Source organism: Nesoenas mayeri (genome assembly GCF_963082525.1).
Source record: "Nesoenas mayeri genome assembly, chromosome: 1".
Classification (NCBI taxonomy): domain Eukaryota; kingdom Metazoa; phylum Chordata; class Aves; order Columbiformes; family Columbidae; genus Nesoenas; species Nesoenas mayeri.
Window position 1 is genome coordinate 66,879,642 of NC_137541.1, and position 18,153 is coordinate 66,897,794.

General features: G+C 40.1%; 1 protein-coding gene across 1 annotated transcript in view; it reads left to right on the forward strand.

Annotated features, from left to right (window-relative positions):
- Nucleotides 1-17,951, forward strand: part of RESF1 (retroelement silencing factor 1) — a 37,860-nt gene extending 19,909 nt beyond the window's left edge. The window contains exons 2-5 of the mRNA XM_080354332.1: nucleotides 6,291-6,373; nucleotides 9,408-14,785; nucleotides 15,562-15,636; nucleotides 16,813-17,951. Coding sequence (XP_080210458.1) covers nucleotides 9,448-14,785; nucleotides 15,562-15,636; nucleotides 16,813-16,955 — 5,556 coding nt within the window. The 5' untranslated portion in view covers nucleotides 6,291-6,373; nucleotides 9,408-9,447 and the 3' untranslated portion in view covers nucleotides 16,956-17,951. The remainder of the gene's footprint in view (nucleotides 1-6,290; nucleotides 6,374-9,407; nucleotides 14,786-15,561; nucleotides 15,637-16,812) is intronic.
- Nucleotides 17,952-18,153: the final 202 nt, after the last annotated feature.

Genomic DNA, 18,153 nt, shown 5'->3' on the forward strand with positions numbered 1-18,153 from the left:
AACCCTGTATTTCCACCCCTTCCTTATGTGATTCAGTGTGGGGAAGTGTGTCTGTCTTGTCCTTGCTGTGCAATGCCAGGGCTGCTGTCTAATGGTGCACACTCTTGAGGATGTCAGGTACAGAGAAGAGTTTGGTTGTGGAGTCTCTTCCTTCAGTATGTGATTTCTCTTTGAAATGGAAATACTGTGTTCTTTCCAGAAATTGTGAAATCTCACATAGCTGAAACTGGAAGGAGAGTTTGTAGGGCTAAAACTGGATGTCGATTCTCTTTCCTGGTTGTGCTACAGAATTCTGGTGGGAAGATAGGAAAGTGATGCAACTAAGTGCATTGCAGATGTTGTTAGACTTCCGTATTTTGAGGTTTTGTGCAGAGCTGCAGCTTCCTCCCTGGCAATCCACTGACTCACAGAAGGTCAGTTCCGAAACATCAAGGGTTAAGCAGGGCAGGCTGCCCAGCTGTGCCTGGGGGTGAGTGGGCAGGAGTCTTTGGCAATTAAGAAAAGAAAATGGGCTGGATGGGCAGTCAGGCTCAAGTGCTTCTGAATCCATTGGACCCTCTTCCCTGGCACTTGTGGTGGCCTGGGGGTGCACCAGGATGCAGTTCCCCTTCCAGACATGGTATGACAGTCTCCTTTGGGGGACAAGTGCCTGGAGCAGTCAGGAAGAGCTGTGAGCTGCTGATGTCCCTGCCCTGGGTGGCCTTTCCAAGGGAATGGCTCTCTGATGTCTCCCTTTTGTTTCCAGAAGAAGCAACCATCCCCCACTCCCAGACTCAGCCCTGGACTCAGAGCAGCCCTGATTGCCTACGGGTGCTGGCCCAAACATCTCTTCCAACTGAAGAACCCCTTTCTGCTAACACATGTAAACCTGAAAAGGCTTCATAAGAATCAATGTAAATAACAGAAGGAAGGAAGGAGACCAGGCAGATCTGAATTTCATACCAGGGACCGTGACTCCACTCACCACAGATTTAAAGACAGGTATAAATTCTCCTCACTTTATTCATATGAGAAAGTAGAGCTGTCTTGCTTTCACTCTTTCACTCTTTACTGAATACTCAGAGACTTCAGTCACTTGTGTCTGCTGTAAGTTTCTTTAGATTGGAATTGGATAATCACCCAGGTTCTGGGAGACCCCCTTACCAGGAGAATTTCTGTGGATATAGCACCTATTTGATGTTAAATTAGTAACACTCATATTCAAAGGGCTGACTAAAGATCTGGTTGTTCATTACTTTAATTCCTGGTACACCACCAGCTATTTTTAAGGAGTCCTGTAGTGAACTGTGTGTGCTTGTACGTTCATGTTCCTGTAGCTTATTTTTTGTCAAATAAGACTCTGAATTTGACTACCACGATTTGTGTGTCTCACTGGGAATTTGGACCTTAAGCCTGTGCACTTGCTACCCGGGACCTTGGAGATCCCAAATGTGTAGGCACCTGTGAAGAAACAATCCAGATCAAGTAGGGCCTTGGGCTTGTCTGGCAAGGGTGAAATGACACTCCTAGGCAGTGACAACAGAAAGCACCAAGGGGAGTCATGTATAAACCACTCCTGGGGAGCCCCAGTTGGAGCAATCCTGAGGATCTGCTGGCTCATGCCTTGGTCATCTCCCCTTAACCTAGGACTTAGGGTGAGGCTACTTTCCTGGGAATTGAGTGATACCTGTTAGGTAGATGATGAGGAGTTTTGAATAGAAGCAGGATAGTCCTCACTCGCAGGGTGGTAGAATTGTTACCTACATTAAGTATCCCACTAAATCTCACTTTGTGCCTTGGAACCTTATTCCTTCACGGGGTAGATAGTGGCAGAGGATCTGACTGTGACAGCACCATTTGAACTAATTTATCTACAGCAGTTTAATTTTTGTACTCTCTGAGTGTACATGTGTGTCTTTGTCACATGTGCAAGCCCTACACATAGGAGTAGTGCCTAGGGAGAGGCTGCTTTTTAATGCTGTTGTACTGGGTGTTCAGGTTAACAGTTTACATGAGTAAACTCAGAAAAGTTAAGTTGAGGATACTGTCAGTTAATTTGAAGAGGCTTATTCTTAACTTATATTTCTCATTTTATATATGTATATATAAATAAACTTATGTCCAGTTTGATTTAAGAAAAAGTGGGAGCTCAGAACACAGCTTTAACTTAAATTCCCATACGTAAGTGGTGTGCTGTTTTCAGCAAAGCATATTGGCTTGAATGTGATGCTGTGAGCAGTTACCTCCAGGCTTCAGCTGGATCTTATTTGGCCAGCTTAAAACACAGAGCAAGTCTGTACTTAGACAGACAAGGCTCAGTACCTAAATGGAAATAAATAGTATGTTTATTAGTTAACCCTTACATTTAAATCATCACCTTGCAAACTTGAGGCAGATGAACTACTTTTATTCACATTGCTTTCTATGCCATGCACTACTTCCTAACTATTTATGTCCCACATTTATTTACTTATGTGGTGTGGAGAGATTGTTGTAGGACAGCTTCAGTGCTGCCTGTGTTCTCCACCAGCGTGTCCGAGGCCAGCCATGGCACTAGAGCAGAAGGATCAATTTGTAGTGGTCAATACCTTTAATGCTTTCAGTGCGCTGAATTTCATCACGGTGTGATGGGGCAGTTGATTGATTAGCACAGAAATCATTATGCTAGGGAAAAAGTCGAGCCCTTACTTCATTCAAGTATCTGTTATCTGAAACTAATAGATCAGTAGTTCTAAATAAAGCATATGAGGCATGAAATTTACAGGGCTGCAGACTGCATTGAACTGTACTGGATGTGCCTGGGATGGAGTTAGTTTTCTTCACAGCACCTGTATGGTGCTGGGTTTTGGATCTGTGCCTAAAACATAGTTGGTAACTCACCCGTGTCTTCGCAGTTGCTGAGCAGTGCTTGCACAGTGCCAGGGCCTCCTCTGTTTTCCACTTTGCCTCTCTGCAGCAAGTGGAATGAGAGTAGGCAAAGGCTGGGAGGGGACACAGTCAGGACAGGTGACCCAGGTTGGTGAAAGGGGATATTCCATATAGTATAACTTCGTGATCACTAATGAAAAACAGATGGAGGAAGAAGTAGGGTTTGGATTCCAAGGTGGCTATTGCTCAGAGACTAGCTGGGCATTGGTCTGCTTGTGGGAGATAGTGAGTGGTTTCCTTTGATTTGCTTGTTTCCACCCGCTGCTTTTCTTTTCCTTTACCTGTTTAAACTTTCTTTATCTCGACCCTTGAATTTTCTCACTTTAATTCTTCCAATTTTCTCTCCTTTTCTGCTTGTGGGTGAACAAGTGGCTGCATGTATGCTTGGCTGCTGGCCGAGGTCAACCTACCGCAAACCCTGCTACAGTTACATCAGAGGAGCTGGGCTCCCATGGACCTATCCTGCTAAGTAACTGGGACGAGACCAGCCCTATGTTGGCATCCACACTAGTAAATATGAGGTTTTGCTGACCACAGTTCACATCAGGGTACAACACTAGCTTCCTCCTTATCAATGGATCTGGATGAAGTAAACTTCAATGCTTTTGAAAAGCGATGAGGTCTACAGGTGACTGTTTCTCCGGAGTGATCAAAAGATCTTCCACAGAGTTGGCTTTGTGCTGAATTTGTATCACTAGTCCCCTGGTGACTGGGTCACCTGATCAAATACCCTTAATTTGTTGTCATTCCTTTCATTTCCTGTTGCTGGACACTTTGTCATGGTACTTCTGGGTTACTGATGTTACTCATCTCCAGGTGAATATTGTTTACTTCTTTCCACTAATTATGCTTAAGGTCAGTCTGTTAGCAGGAACAAATGTATAGCAGTGTTACCTAGTGGAAAAAGACTATGTAAACATTGCAGTGATTTTTGGTTTGTTTTAAATAGCCCAAGCACTACAGTGTACAATTGCAATAAAAAAACCCTGCACGAATACAGTAGTGTATGGTTTTGGTAAACTGTAGTAGAGAACTCTTCTGTTCATGTAGTTTATTAAAGACTGAAGCACTTTATTAAGAACATGTATTTAAGTGGCTATCACTCAACTCTGTCTTCGGAAGGAAAATTGGTAATGTAACAAACCATAAAATGCAACACTTTAAAAATGCTAAGTATTTACAGTTTCTGGAAGCACCCACTGTTTCTAAACACCCTTCTTTTATCCCAGAAAGTTCTAATATCTCTCTTTTTGTGATGTTCATCCCTTTCTCCACCTTCCCCTGCTATATGGGTTACAAGCACAAGCCCTCTTCTTGCACACATCTTCTGTGGGTGATGGGGTTGCTTCAGCTTTATGCGAGCATTTGCTGTTCCCTATAACCTGCTGATCCCTTTGCTGGTGAGAAGGCATCTGAGTTTGCATGCATACAGCTGAGCTGTGGGTCCCTACTTGTTTTACTGTGCACTGTCAGTCCCTCAGCTGAATACATGCTGGTCCCCTTACAGCATCTCATGGAGATGATGCTCTGTCTGGCACAGGTGGAAGTTGTGATGATGACAGGGTGACTTTGGGCAATGCCACACAGATCTTGATGACTGTTTCCACCTCAAAGTGTTTTATTAAAAAAAAAAAAAAAAAATCGTGTTTCTCTTACACTTCTATTGAATCCTTTTCTGTTCCAAAAGTGTCTTTGAGCTTCCCCAGTTATCATTTAATCCAGACAATGATTGCATTCTTCTTCAACACCATTAATTAGTTGATGACTGAAGCAGGTAGGAGGTGCAGAACAGAGACTTGAACTCTTTGTGGGTTACTCTGAGCAGTATTTATTGTAGAAGATTCGCAGGAACAGCAGCGTTGGGTCACCTCCTCAGAGAGTGACAAGTATACAGCGGTCAGTGGCTACATTATATAGGGTCCTAACAGGTATTATGAAACTAAGCAAATTTGTCACTGTCCATAGTGGAATTTTCTAAATATTCACGATGTCCTCAGGCTTCCTCTGTCCTCATGGTGTTCAGGTTCCACTTCTTCTTTTCTTGTTCCATAACGACAGGCTTCAGCACAAAAAGTCATCGGGTCGCTACTTAACAATGTCTGATGTTCTACCTGTCTAGCATGTTCTCTATAGTTGTTGAGGGTTAGATTGCGGGGTGACAATAAAACCCTGGCAGATGTATTGTTAACCTCCTTTCCTCCCCTACTTCCCTCCTTTGCCCCTCCCTCTCCCCCCTTCCACTCAGGACAGGCAATCAGGAGGAAAAGAAGGACAGAGAGAAGAGAGTTGGAAAAATTAACAATGTTTTACTAATGCTACTAATAAGAATAGAGAAAATAATACAAAATATACAAAACCAATCTTGAAAGTCTCAGCAACTGCAGAGCCGGCACCTGAAGTCCTGGATTGGACTCTGCAGCCAACCGGAGCTGGATTCAGTCTCTCACTAGGCCTCAGTTCATAGGGACGACTAGCAAGGTCCTCTCCTAATGTCGGCCATAGGGAAAAAGGGACAAGATCCTCGTGATCTCCCATTTTATATGAAGTATTCACGTGAATAGAATGTTATACACAGTTGGTCAGTTTCTTGGTCACTTGTTTCTTGTCGCCCCTCTTGCGAGATGTCCATCCATGCTTATCAATAAGTTTGCATTCCATTGCTAGGTTTACCAAAACATGTGTCTGGTTCTCCAGGAAAATGCAGCTAATATGAAGGCTTTAGCTGACAGGCAAATTCACTAAAAGAGAAACTTGTTTTTAACAAAACCAGGACAATAGTTCATCAGTCTGCTACAAAAGGTCAGTACTCATACATCACGTCTAGCAGAATAGCAGAGGTAAGCACTTCAGGTAACCATGCTTGTGGTTATGGACTGGGGCTATACAGGGGACAAGCTGAGAATCCAGCTTCAGCAGCTTATTATACGGTCTCAGGCATAAGTTTGGCTAAGTTTGGTTCACTAACTATTTTTCTGCAACAATGACCATCTTCCCTTTTGACTTGATTAATTTTGGGCAGATGCCCTCCAGATAAATTAGCGTTTTGCACACGTACACACAAAGAATGCACATTTGCCTTCTGGCCTTACGAGGTATTGTTATCCAGCCAATTTGTCATGGTTTGACTATAAGAGCAATTCCAGAATAAGTTCTCCTGGCCTGTTATGGTCCGAAAGATCCTTGTATGGGCCCTTAAGAGACCATGCTCATGACATGGGTTCTCCAGGATCATCTGTCCTTTTGTGTTGACATAGCCTGGAGAAGGATGCTTGCCACCATAACTGTTGATTTTTCAGGTTGTTGGGATCTTCAGTGTTGTGATCCTCTGCTGCTGATCTTAACCCACAGTTGGTGCATTATCTTTTTATGTCCTTTAATTTCAGCAACCTGTTGTCTTCTGCAGTTGCTTACTCCATTTGAACTGGTTGCCCATGTTCCCTGGTGAATCAAAGAAAACAATTGACAGGTGAGTAGTTTACCCTGATGATCATCATGCAGGTGTCTTACCTGCTCTATTGTTGCATTTACCATTTAACGAGAATGCTACATGCATTAACGCTAAATTAGCAGTTTGGTCACTGCCAAGCTCCTCTCTGCAGAAATGGTAAATGTTTGCTTGGGGCTGGTCATTCACTTCCTGTCCAGTGTCAGCACAGTAGTTCCCACACTATGGCTCTGTGGCCTTCTGCTGCATTAATGTTAACTTTCTCTTCCAGCAATGTGTAGGACAAGGGATGCAGCCTCATGAGTCTTTACTGTGTGTCCCACTATCCTCTTGACTGATGACAGTGAACTTGTTTTGTCTGTGCTTTCTATACACTCGAGGAGTCAACAACGGTTACTGTGATCTTGTGACTCATGAGCCTCTCATGAGTCCAGTGCAACATTGTTGCATTGTCTCCTGGTCTCATACTCTCCCTTTGCTTTCACTGTTTAAGTGTTTTTTTGCTCCAGTGTGCAGCTGTACAGTTTTTAATGTTAAGTTACAGTGTTCAGTGAATGAAATATTAAATTTTTGCTGTCTTACCCAATCTAATAGATCAAAAGCCTGTAACAATTTATTCCGTGTTTTAGGCTTCATTTATTTTTCTTGGTATTTTCCTGGAGAGAGGCCTCTAAGAAGTCATCAATAGTAATCAATAACAAACATTGCTAATAAAAATTGAGGTCTTTCCTATCAGAAATAAGCTTAGATGTTTTGTGTAGATTAAGGCTATTAGAAAACTGAAGCAAATGTTGCCTTCTGCTGTTTGGATGCATTGTTCCTTTTCCCCTAAAACAGAAACCTGTAGCAGTTGAATTCACTGTTCTTTATATAGGTGGCCCAAATTCCCCTTGGATCTCTCTCTGAGGTGAATTGGGGTGACTCCAGAGTGATTCAGGGATGTTACATAAGATGGGGCCAGATACTTCCCTAAAACTGTTTGGTAGAGGATCTTAGGTGGAGGTGTTTTAGTCACATGATATGATTTGTTGAAGAGCTGTGCAGTTACTCCTGTGTTCAATGGGGGGTGTCTCCATTCCCTTTCTATGCACCGTCATTGAAAAATTGGTAGTTGCCTATGTAGTAAATGCTGATGATTTCTGAGGCTCGTAGTCAAAGTGAGAAAGTAGCAGGTGAAGGAGTGAAGCGGGTATGTGTGAGGAAGAGTCTTTTCTTTGTCTTTTGGAGTCTTGTACTGATACTGATCTTCTCAAATCTTCTGAAGACAAGTGCTTTCTGCCAAATATCACTTTTTAAAGTACCATAGTTTGTATTAAAGTTATAAAAAAATTTCAGGTTGTGATCACAGTTGCAAACTTAGTTTTCTTAATCCAAGTAATAGTGATGATGAACTAAGGTTGTACTCCTCATGTTTATGGTCTTGATTGTGACAAGAATTGGGTTTTATTCTTGGCTAAGTTGTGTGTTCCATGTAGTCAAAGTTTCTTCTCTCTTTACAATTACTACTAGTTGGCATCTTAGTCTTGTTTACATATCTCAGTCATGTTTCTGGAAGGTATAAATGTCTTAAATTTCTTCAGCAGTTATCTAATTCAAAGATGTGATTGTTTTATGCCCTGGTTATTTTTCAGGAAATATGCAGGGTAATATTAGCAGTCTGCAATCTTTAGCTTGGATGCAAAAGTCTGTATCGCTGTAAATACCACCTTGATACTGTTGTTGACATTTTTTTATTAATTTCATATGCAACTTTGTTTTCCTGTTTACTTTTGTTATTGCTGTCCTTTGAGAGCAGAGAAAGTAAAAAGAAAGAGTGAAGAAAGATAGAGCAATCTTTGAATCTCGGTAATAACTTCTGGAAATTCTAACTTTGTGGCTCTTATGTGCTAGATCTGAGTGGTGCTTCTATTTCCCATGTTTGAAATCAGGAGAGTCCTAAAATCTAAAAGAGCTCATGAAAGAAACTCGGGAGCCTTTGGTGATGTGGGAGAAATGACCTGAAATATTTTGTTGAAGTTGTCTAACACGCTGCACAAAGCGAAGTGTTTTTTCTGTCCTAGGTGGGTTTGACCATACTGAGAGGAACTTACTGAGATGCAAACAGCATTCATGCTTATTGGTTGTTGTCAGGTTTTTTTGCGCTTTTCAATTTTTGAAGACTGAAACGGTGTTTGGCTTTGAAGATGACATCTGTAAGAACTTCTCAGAGATCCTTCAGAAGTAACATGCTTACTCAGTTGGACTTGTTGGTAATAGATGTATATTCTGGAATATAACTTGTGGAGAGTTAGAGATCTGTGACTTGGTCACCTCTTCAAGGTGTACTTCTGCAGCAGCAGGGATGATAGTGTTGTCTCCATACTTCATACTTGAGTAAGTTCATGCTACCAAACAGAATTAGGTCTATTTTACTTTTATGTCTACATGTATTGTTAACTAGAGTCACAGACTTGTGTTTCTCAAAAATTAGTGTCAGTGAAGAGCAAATGACATGTAAGATAAAAGTGGGCCACATTATTATAAGCCATCTTTACTGAACCCAAATTCATTTTCTCCTTTCTTTTGTTATATTTGAAGATAAAATTGCAGTCCATTCTTGTATGAAAACTGTGACATGCATTATATTTTGTGGATGCTTCTTATGCTCACCTGTTACGCATTTCTCGTTATATCGTGTTATATAAACACATTGGGTTTTTTCCATTTCTTTTGGATGAGAAGGTAAATGTAGCAATCTACCATTAAATAAAAAAATTGAATGATAGTAGAATTAGCAGAATAATGTGAGGATTTTATTATTCATTGGACAATCAACAGAATTGTTAGTTGCTACCCTGTCTTTGTGTACCTTAACTGTGTTCTGGGAAATAATTTATGCAACTTTACATGACAACATTGATGTCCATGGGTTGTGCCAAGGAGTTGCTCTTCTACCTAGCAATTTAAGTTTGATAGTTCTGTTCATAAAGCATTCTAATTCACTTCTGGGTAAGTGAAATAGGTTTTAAATGAAAGATTAAGGTTTTGTTTGATTTATTTTTATTTATTTTTTTAGCATTTTGATTTTTGGCTGAAGAAAAAGAATTCAAGAAAAGATGGACTGGAATTTAAGACCACTCCAGAATGCTGATGCAAATAAGAACCTGCAAAATGAAAAAACATGTTACACTCAGTTCTTTTCTAATGCACATACTTTTCCTCAGACAAATGTCTATTCCTCTACAAATGGCTATTCCTCTACCAATGTATGCACTTACGTTGGAAATAACCAAATGGTGTATCTGCCAACCAGCAATGTTGTCTTCCCTTCTGTAAATGCTGAAGGATTCAGAACCTCAGATCAGGCCTTACCAGGAGCATCTGTAGCTGGCAATGACTCTTCTATCTCAAAATACTCTGTTGATCAATATCTACCATCCTACAGGCCAATAGCTCCGAAACCTCCCAATCATACATCACACGTGCAGGCAGAGGTGACTCGGACTTGGCCAAACTCTAACACCTACGGTTATTCTCGTAGAAAGTTGCCTCCTGTGTCGTCTTTAGTGAAAACTGGAAATAACACGAGGAATGTACTTCAGGAATCTCAGTATTTCACAGCAAATAGTTACACTGCACGGTCACAAATACTGCAGCACAATTCTATGAGAACTACAATGTTATATCAGAGTAACGTTAATTCTCAGAATAATTCTGTGTCTCTTAGTACATCTGGGCAACATGTCCAAACCCAGATATATCATCCCGACCTTCAGTTTAAGGTTTTACAGTCACAGACTCAAAATACTGCGGCAAATGTACAGATGCTGCAATATCAACCAAGTCAGATGGGACCAGAAGTTCCTAATGGATGTTCTGCACCATCATTGTTGCCCACTAACTGTGATTCAAGAGCTACAGCACAGTCCTCAGTAGGTATATCACAGACAGTTCAAAATGTACCTAATGCATGCACCCTTAGCCAACAGAGGTGCCCGTCGAATCCGGAACATGCTTCTGGTTTTAACAGTGTTCAGCAATACTGTCAGAAAGAGCAGTCTGGAGAAATCAGTCAATCAGTTAGTCATGTATGTAATTCAAGTGGAAGTGCGACATCAAATCAGCCTTTTAATGGAATGCCTGTGCCATCCCTTGGCATTTCCAAAGAACCATACGATGTGCAAGAAATGGAAACTCTTTCTTTGGTGGCTGCTTCAAAACCACTAAGTGATCCTACTTCTGTTCAAGAAAGCCAGACTAGTAGTTTAATGAATAGGCCTGTTAATTCTCAAATTTCTTCAGCAGCAGCAGCAGAAGGAACAGTTACAAAGGAAAGACTATTTTGGGAAGCTCAAAGGTTGCTCAGTATTAAAAAAAAATTCGTCCTTCTTGAAAGGATGCATCATTATAGAAGAAGACTCTTAGCAGCTTCAGAACATAACAATAGTAATCCCCCACCTCTTCCAAGTAATCAAAATACTCCTGCTAATCATTCTCTATGGATGCCCAACCAAAATGTACCACCTGCCCCATCTGAAACAACAGGGACAGAGAGTCCAATACTTAACTCTTCACCTGAAGAAAGAAATGACAAAAACATAGCCAATGCTGATAACAGAGGATTAGAGGTAACTCAAAGTAACCCTCTGGTGGAGCAGGGAAGCCTTTCCTTAAGCTCTGCTCCTCTTCCCTCTCAGAGCAAACTGCCAGCCCAGAATTCTGAGAGCACTCCCATCTCAAAAGAAAGGGATGCAAATGCCTTGGCCTCTTCTCAAAAAACAGTGACATCCTTGAACAATGCGTCCGGTTTTAGTCAAGTGGATGGCTCTATCAAAATTACATTGAACAATGTGCCCGCTAATACTGAGAAGCCGTCGTACCCCCAAAACTCATCATTTCTTCATTTTGTATTGAGCAGCACAAATATATTGAAAGAGAAGACAGCTGGTGCTACTGCGGATAAAATACTGACTCATCTTCTGTGTGGTGAAAAACCACTGGTAGATACATCTGTCTCAGGTGGAAGCTTACTAAAAGACACTAGTGAAAAGAACATAGAAAGTCTGAAAGGTGATAAGGCACTTATGGTTAACACAAACTCTCCTGTGTCAGAAACAACCAAATCTGGTGAAGCTAAATTCCAGAGCAGTGTAGCTCAGGAAAAAACACCAATTCCTAAAAATACATCTGTTAAACAGAGCAATTGCAGTTACTCTGTGGAAGAGCTATCTGCATGCCTGGGCTTGTGGAGAAAGCATTCGTCAGAATCTGTAAGTGTGCAAAATAAGCAGCCAAATGAAAACCCCACAACAAATCGGATTTCATCTTACAGCCAAAACACTAAAAGCAGAGAACAAAATAATGCTCTGGTTGATACAAATGAAGCAGTTTTGCCTGTAACAACTGCTTCTGTAGGGCAAAAACTTGATACATTGAGTTGCAATTTAATAAAAAGTTTTGAACTCCAAGTTGCAGTTGTCTCTCCTTTAGTACTTTCCGAACAGAGAACACAGAGTGAGCAGGCAGACAAATGTCCAACATCTGCAGGTAAAACCTGTCCACTGATTGACTCGGGAAGCTTGCAAGAAGAGGGGAAAAACTGTTTAAATGTGGTAAATACTGATAAAGGAAACATAGAAACGGTTCAGTCAGCTGATGGAAACAAAGTGGTGAATAACAGTGTGAGTGCAAATGAGTCATGTGATGAAAACCAAAGGAAAGCTAGCCAATCTGCACAAGATGCCAGTGAAAATCTGCAGCTCGGAGTACAAAACAAGCCTTCTCTTCCTGAATTGGGCGTAGATTTTTCTAGTCAAATCTTTCAAGAAAATACGAGAGACCGTAAAGACAAGCAAGATGTGTTAGAGACAGGAGATACACCCATAGCTGTCTTGGATGAACAGATGTTTTGCATTTCTAGTGTATGTTCTCTTGTTGAAGGTGATACATCTTATAACCCACAAATAGCAAGTATCTTCAGGTCAGTCCCTGAGACACATACATTAAATAGTACCTCATCAGGAGGAGGTGCATCAGACACAAAGCAAAAGGAGCAACAGCTGGACTTGTGTAAAAATGAGACGAGCAATAACACTCTGCAAAGAGAGAGCTTGCTGCAAAAGACATTGGAAGAAACAACAAACTGCAAGAGTAAAGCAGGTGAAGTTTTGGATGGCATCACAACTAGTCATTTGGAGAAAGAAAGCAGTGGCAATCCTCCTAAAACAGTTTCTACCTCGGAACAAAAAAAGTCATTGGATGCATCTGTCAAGCATCCTGAAAATGATTCAGAAATTCTTGCTAGTATAAACCAGGAGTTAGCTCAAAATTCACTAGATTTCTCTATCGATGTTTCTGCTGTAACAAATGCATTGACTGTTCCAGGAGACAACAGTAAACAAGATTACAAGTCCAGCAAAAAGAGCACAGAAGAAGAGATGAAACTTTCTGGAGCAGAACCTATTAAATGTCTAAGTAATCAACTGTCTGAACTAATGGAAGAGTTTCCATATGGGATTGAAGGTGCTGCTGCACTAACAAAACAACCAGTACAAAATAATTCCGTGCCTGAGCGGATGGAGAATCAACCTCAAAAAAAGGCTGAAATTTGCAACAAGAGTTCTCATTTGAAGGACCCAGTAGATCAGATAAAAATTTCAGTGTTAAGCCCTGAGCAGATGCGAGAACTGTTTCCTACACACAACCAGTGTTCCTCTAGTGACAGTGGGAGCGTGGTGAGTCCACAGTCAGAAAAGGCTTCAGCTGAGAAGAACCATCAAGGCAGCATTCAGCCTACTCAAAGTCTGTGTGAGAAGAAAACAACGCAAAAAACCTCCGACTCCAGAAAAGAAAACAATTGCTCTTCAATGGGTTGTCGATCTGTAGCATGTCAAGTGCCTCACTGGCCCAGTAAATCTGGAATGACTGGTTCAGAGAAGAACAATCAACTTCCAAAAGCTGAAAATACTGGCTCTGCAGAGAAGCAAGAAAACAACAGTAAATCTGATGCTGTAACGATGAACAACTGTGCAGTGGGAAACCTGCCAATTTCTGAAAAAATGTCAAATGGTGAGAGCAAAACCAAAAAAGATATTTGCAAATACACCTCTGTAATGGGCAAAAAAGATAGGCTAACAGTGAATAATGAACACAAACCACTTACAACACAAAAGGAAAAAGTTGGACCACTTAATTCCCCTGTAAAACAGAATGTTGATAAATCTAAAAGGAGCAGCTGGAAGGAAGAGCTGCAAGTCAACAGAGGAACCCCGTTGTTAGGCAAAGAATTTCATTCTGACAAAAAAGAACATCAGACAGTCTCAGAAGAGTTGTCAGGGAAAGCTGGTCATACAGATGCAGACAATGTGACCAAGTCATCCAGAAAGAAAGAGAGTATTTTCAAAATGGAGTCTCTTTCAAAAGATAAAACCAAACCAGATTTGACCATGAAATCCAAACCAGAAGCTAACAAATTTACAAAGTCAGAAACTGTTGAAATTAGACGTGCTGAAGTCACTCAGGGACAAAAAAATACCTGTGAAGAGAACTCACTTGACGAACAGAACTGTAAGAAACTAAAGGGGATCCTTGGGCAAGACGTAGGAATTAATGTCAAAGAGAAAGACAATTTATCAGCAGAAATAAAACATAAAAAGCTGAATAGTTACCATGCTGATGCTATAAAGGTCCCAAATTTTGGCACTGTAGACTTCAAGTCAAAAACCCACGTATATTCTCAGCATAAGTCTATGAAAATTCATCCTTCACAGGAGGAGCAATACAAACGGAAGAGGAAGGAAAATATGATTGGGAAGAGAGACCATAAGAAAACAAAGGTAGAGGAGGAAAGACTGAAACAATCGGAAGCAAAGAATTCCAAGCAACTTTCATATAATTGCATAATAAATACTGACAAAGCTAAAAAATTGAATGGAGAAAATGGCTGGAAAATGAAGAGTTCATTAGCAGATCGCTCTGCGCTTAAACTACAGAGAAAAAAAGCTCTGTCTTCTACCATCTCGAAAAACTTCTTCTCTAACAAAGAGAGACATCTTGATGGTCAAAACAAAGACAAGTGCTCTGAGAAAATGTTTCCTGATAAAAACCTGCTATACTTAAACAGAAGAAATAGCAGATTAAAATTGCATCTTCAAAAGGAACCAAAAAAACATTACCTGAACAGAGTTGCATTCAAACGTATGGCACAGGAACGCATATATCTGACAAAATTAGAGACGTCACCTATCAAACTTGCCTGGCATACAGAGCCCAAAGTGTCACAAAACAACCCAGACAGAAAAAGAGATTCTTCTCTCTCAGAAGGTGAGAAATCCTGTAAACAGGAAGTACTTGAATTTAAGCTGTGTCCAGAGATACTGTTCAGAAATTCAACAGCTGATGATGAAAGCTTAGCTGCAAAGAATTCCCTGGAAAGAGAGAAAGCCATTGTGGCAGGTATGATTCTGTCTTGATTGTTAATTTGTAAGTAAATTATTTTGCAAGTGAAAAGCATGTACTGCTTTTAAAATTCATGCTGTACAAAACTACAGATAGCAAAAGTATAGGGCTCTAGAACGTGAAGGTCAAAATAGCTTAGCCAGCTGACAGACTGTAGCTGTGTATTAAGCTGAAAAAGAATGAGACTTTTCCTTCAATTTAATGTTTTATTCTTTTTCCTTAAGTTTTACAGAATAAAGTTAGAGTAGCTCAGAGCATGGCAGCTTCAAGTAACTTTGCAAGAATGCTTTCTAACCTGCTTTTAGAAGGTAGCTTGGCTTGTTCATAGAAAGCAGGTTCCCTTGGCATAGTTACCAAAGGTGATCTGGTTTACATTCAGTGGTCACCTGGACGTGCATAGACCTGGCTGGGTAGAGAGGAGGAAGAGATCTTTTGTGGTATTGAGGGAGAAGGTTTGTGCCAGACATGTCCTGCACGCAGTCTTGGTAGCCTTTGCCATCTTTGCTTTAAGATGCCTTTTCTTCCTCCTCCTTATTCCCAACCTTTTGATATTTCGCATGGTGCAATGTGAAACATATTTGTCTCAAACATTATATTTGATTTTAAATAAAACCAAATCTTAAGCTGTACATACCAGCCCTTGCAGTCACGTTCACACCTAACGGAAGTTTCCTTTTGCATGTGCTAGTATGTGTGTTAAAACTTGATACTGAACGGAGACCCAAACTGGTAAGAAAGGAAACTCAAAAACTTTTAAAAAATTTTCTCTTTAGGTGTGAAAAGTAAAAAAGAAGATTGGTTAAAATGTGATCCAGTGAAGCAAAAAAACCTGGAAGAGATCGCTACAGGTGAAATAACTTCTGATGATCCATTTCGAAATACAACTTAAATACTCTTTGCTTGGGTTTAAGTTTTTCTTTACAGTAGCAAATCTTAATAAAATGCTTTAACTTACTCTTTACTAGTTCTGCTGCTGAAATGAATTCTGTAGAGTAAACATACAAGTTTTAAATATTCTTCTTGCCATAAAAATTTGTTGTTGGAATTTTCCTGCATATGGGTGTGCAGTTGAATTTGAGGTTGCACCGATAACAAGATTCAAGTACAGTTTTAAACTGTAGCTAAAGACTAAGTTCTTTCCTACTTTAAAATGTAGGAAGTAACGTAACAAAATCTATGATGAGAGTACAAAAACAGAAAGTGATTTTTAAATTTTATTTGGCTTTCACAGTAAGTTGATGTTGTCTGCACATGCACCCGTGCTCACAAGTACTGGGACCTGTGAGTCCTGATAGTCTGGACAGGATTACTTATATGACACACAGAGGAAAAGTGGTGCCAGTACTACCTACATCTGCCTTGTTTCTCTTGATTGGCAAATTACTTTCTGGATGGTCTTTTATACCTTTTAGGCATCAACAGTTTTAACAGTGGCATCTTTCTTCTCAAGATCTTGGTTGTTCCATCCTTTGTAAATCTTGGGTGAGGTTGCTCCCTGCTGTCTTTGGTTCTTTGCTTTAGGTGTCTTTCTGGCTATGGTCTTGTTTTGCCGCTTGTTTAACAGGGAGTGAAATGGTGCATTCAGCATGCTCTAACTTTGTTGTCATCTTCTTCTTATCTGAGTGCAAGCCCTCTGCTGACAAGTTATCCGTTGTGGTCTTGACGCAAGCAACACATTTTGCGATGTTTATATCTTTTATTGCTGTTGAATGTGTCCTTGGCTGTTGGTGTGTGCCATTCTTTTAGCTCTTCCTCTGGCTTCTTCTCTTACTTTCACAACCACTCACTTTCATTTACACCTTTCTTAATATTCTTCAGAAATTACGAAGGGGCCCAAGTGACCATTTGGTGCTTTAAAGATGCATTGGAGACTGATTTAAATCTGAGGTGACTGGTGCTTTAGGAAGGAAGTTTGTGACATCCTCTTTGACAGTGTGTGGCCTTAAGTACCACATGCAGAAGGAGTAGGGTCATTTAAGACTCTTAGACTTTTGCTTTAACCTACTTCTCTGTCTGTCTTTCAGCCAAGGACAGTATTCCACTTGACACAGCTATACAGATCCTGGATGGAGATGTCGAGGCTCTTCACATTCCAATGAAAGACTCAAAAGAGATGTTTCAGACCTACAGGAAAATGTATCTGGAAAAAAAGATGGAAAAGCCTTGATAGCACTCCTGTATCATAGGTCTTACTCAGTATCACTGGGAAAAATGCCAACAGTAAAATCCTTTTTCCTGTTTACATCATATCTCTGAATAATTTTTTTTTAAAATGTATTTTTTTTGGTGTTGGCAATTTTTTCCCCTATTTGCCTCATTTGTGGATGATTGAGATCTTATTCCGTATTTATTGCACAAATATGCTTTGGTGCTGAAAATGCCATTGTCAAATGTGTTGTTTCCTTTTGGCATGCTTGTTTTTGTTTTGTTTTGTTTTGAAGATACAGGAGTTAGTTGAATCTTGACCAAAAAACCCAAAACCTCATTTAAATTGTCACAGTCTGTTTCCTTTTCTGATTCTGGAAAACTTATACCTGTGGTTCTTTCCATTGCCGGCAGTGGAAAAGTTTTCCTACTGGAAAGGGATTGCAGTGAATTCTCAAGCATTACGTGTTTATTTTCTGCTTATGCTAAGTCTAATTGTTGTGCTTCTAACAAGGCTTCCTGTTTTTGTAGCAACTTTTATTATTGTTTTTTTTTAAAAAAAACTGGGAATACAAATATAAAACCCTCAAATCAAACATACAGATTTGGGGATACCATGAAGTATTTATGCTGCTACCCAGTTGTCTTACATTTCTTTTTGTGGAACTTGTTGAAATTGAGCACTGAGCTCTTGATCTGAGCTCAGTGCCGTAAACTGTTAGTTGACTGAAGAGTTCTTTAGTTTTTTTCTCTCTGCTTTCTTTACACTTTTGTTGAAGTACAGGGAGCTTGAACTCACTCTTGTCTGGACTATGTTGCTCACTTTAACCAGACTGTAATTAATTTCTTTGTTCATGAAGTGTTAGTTAATGTTTGACTACACATTGACTGTGACATGAATTATATTTGTTGCTGGGTGTCTTTTGTTTAAGTGCCTTTTCACTGTTGTTCAGAAGTTTGAACCGTATTTTTTCAGAAATTTTGTACTGGATTCTTTCTATCTGATTAAATCTTTCTACTGAAAGTAAAAGCTCTGTAGATATTTCACTGAACAGTTTTTATATTTTAAATAAACTTTTGAAGGTTATGCCTTTTCTTTTTTAGTTCAAAACTATGAAGTTGTGTTTATTGCAGTTAGTTAAATAGGCATCGAAGATATTCCTGTAGATGAAAAGCAGCTTTAAAATAAGTGCCAGATCTTCCTTCTTAAAAGGCTTTAT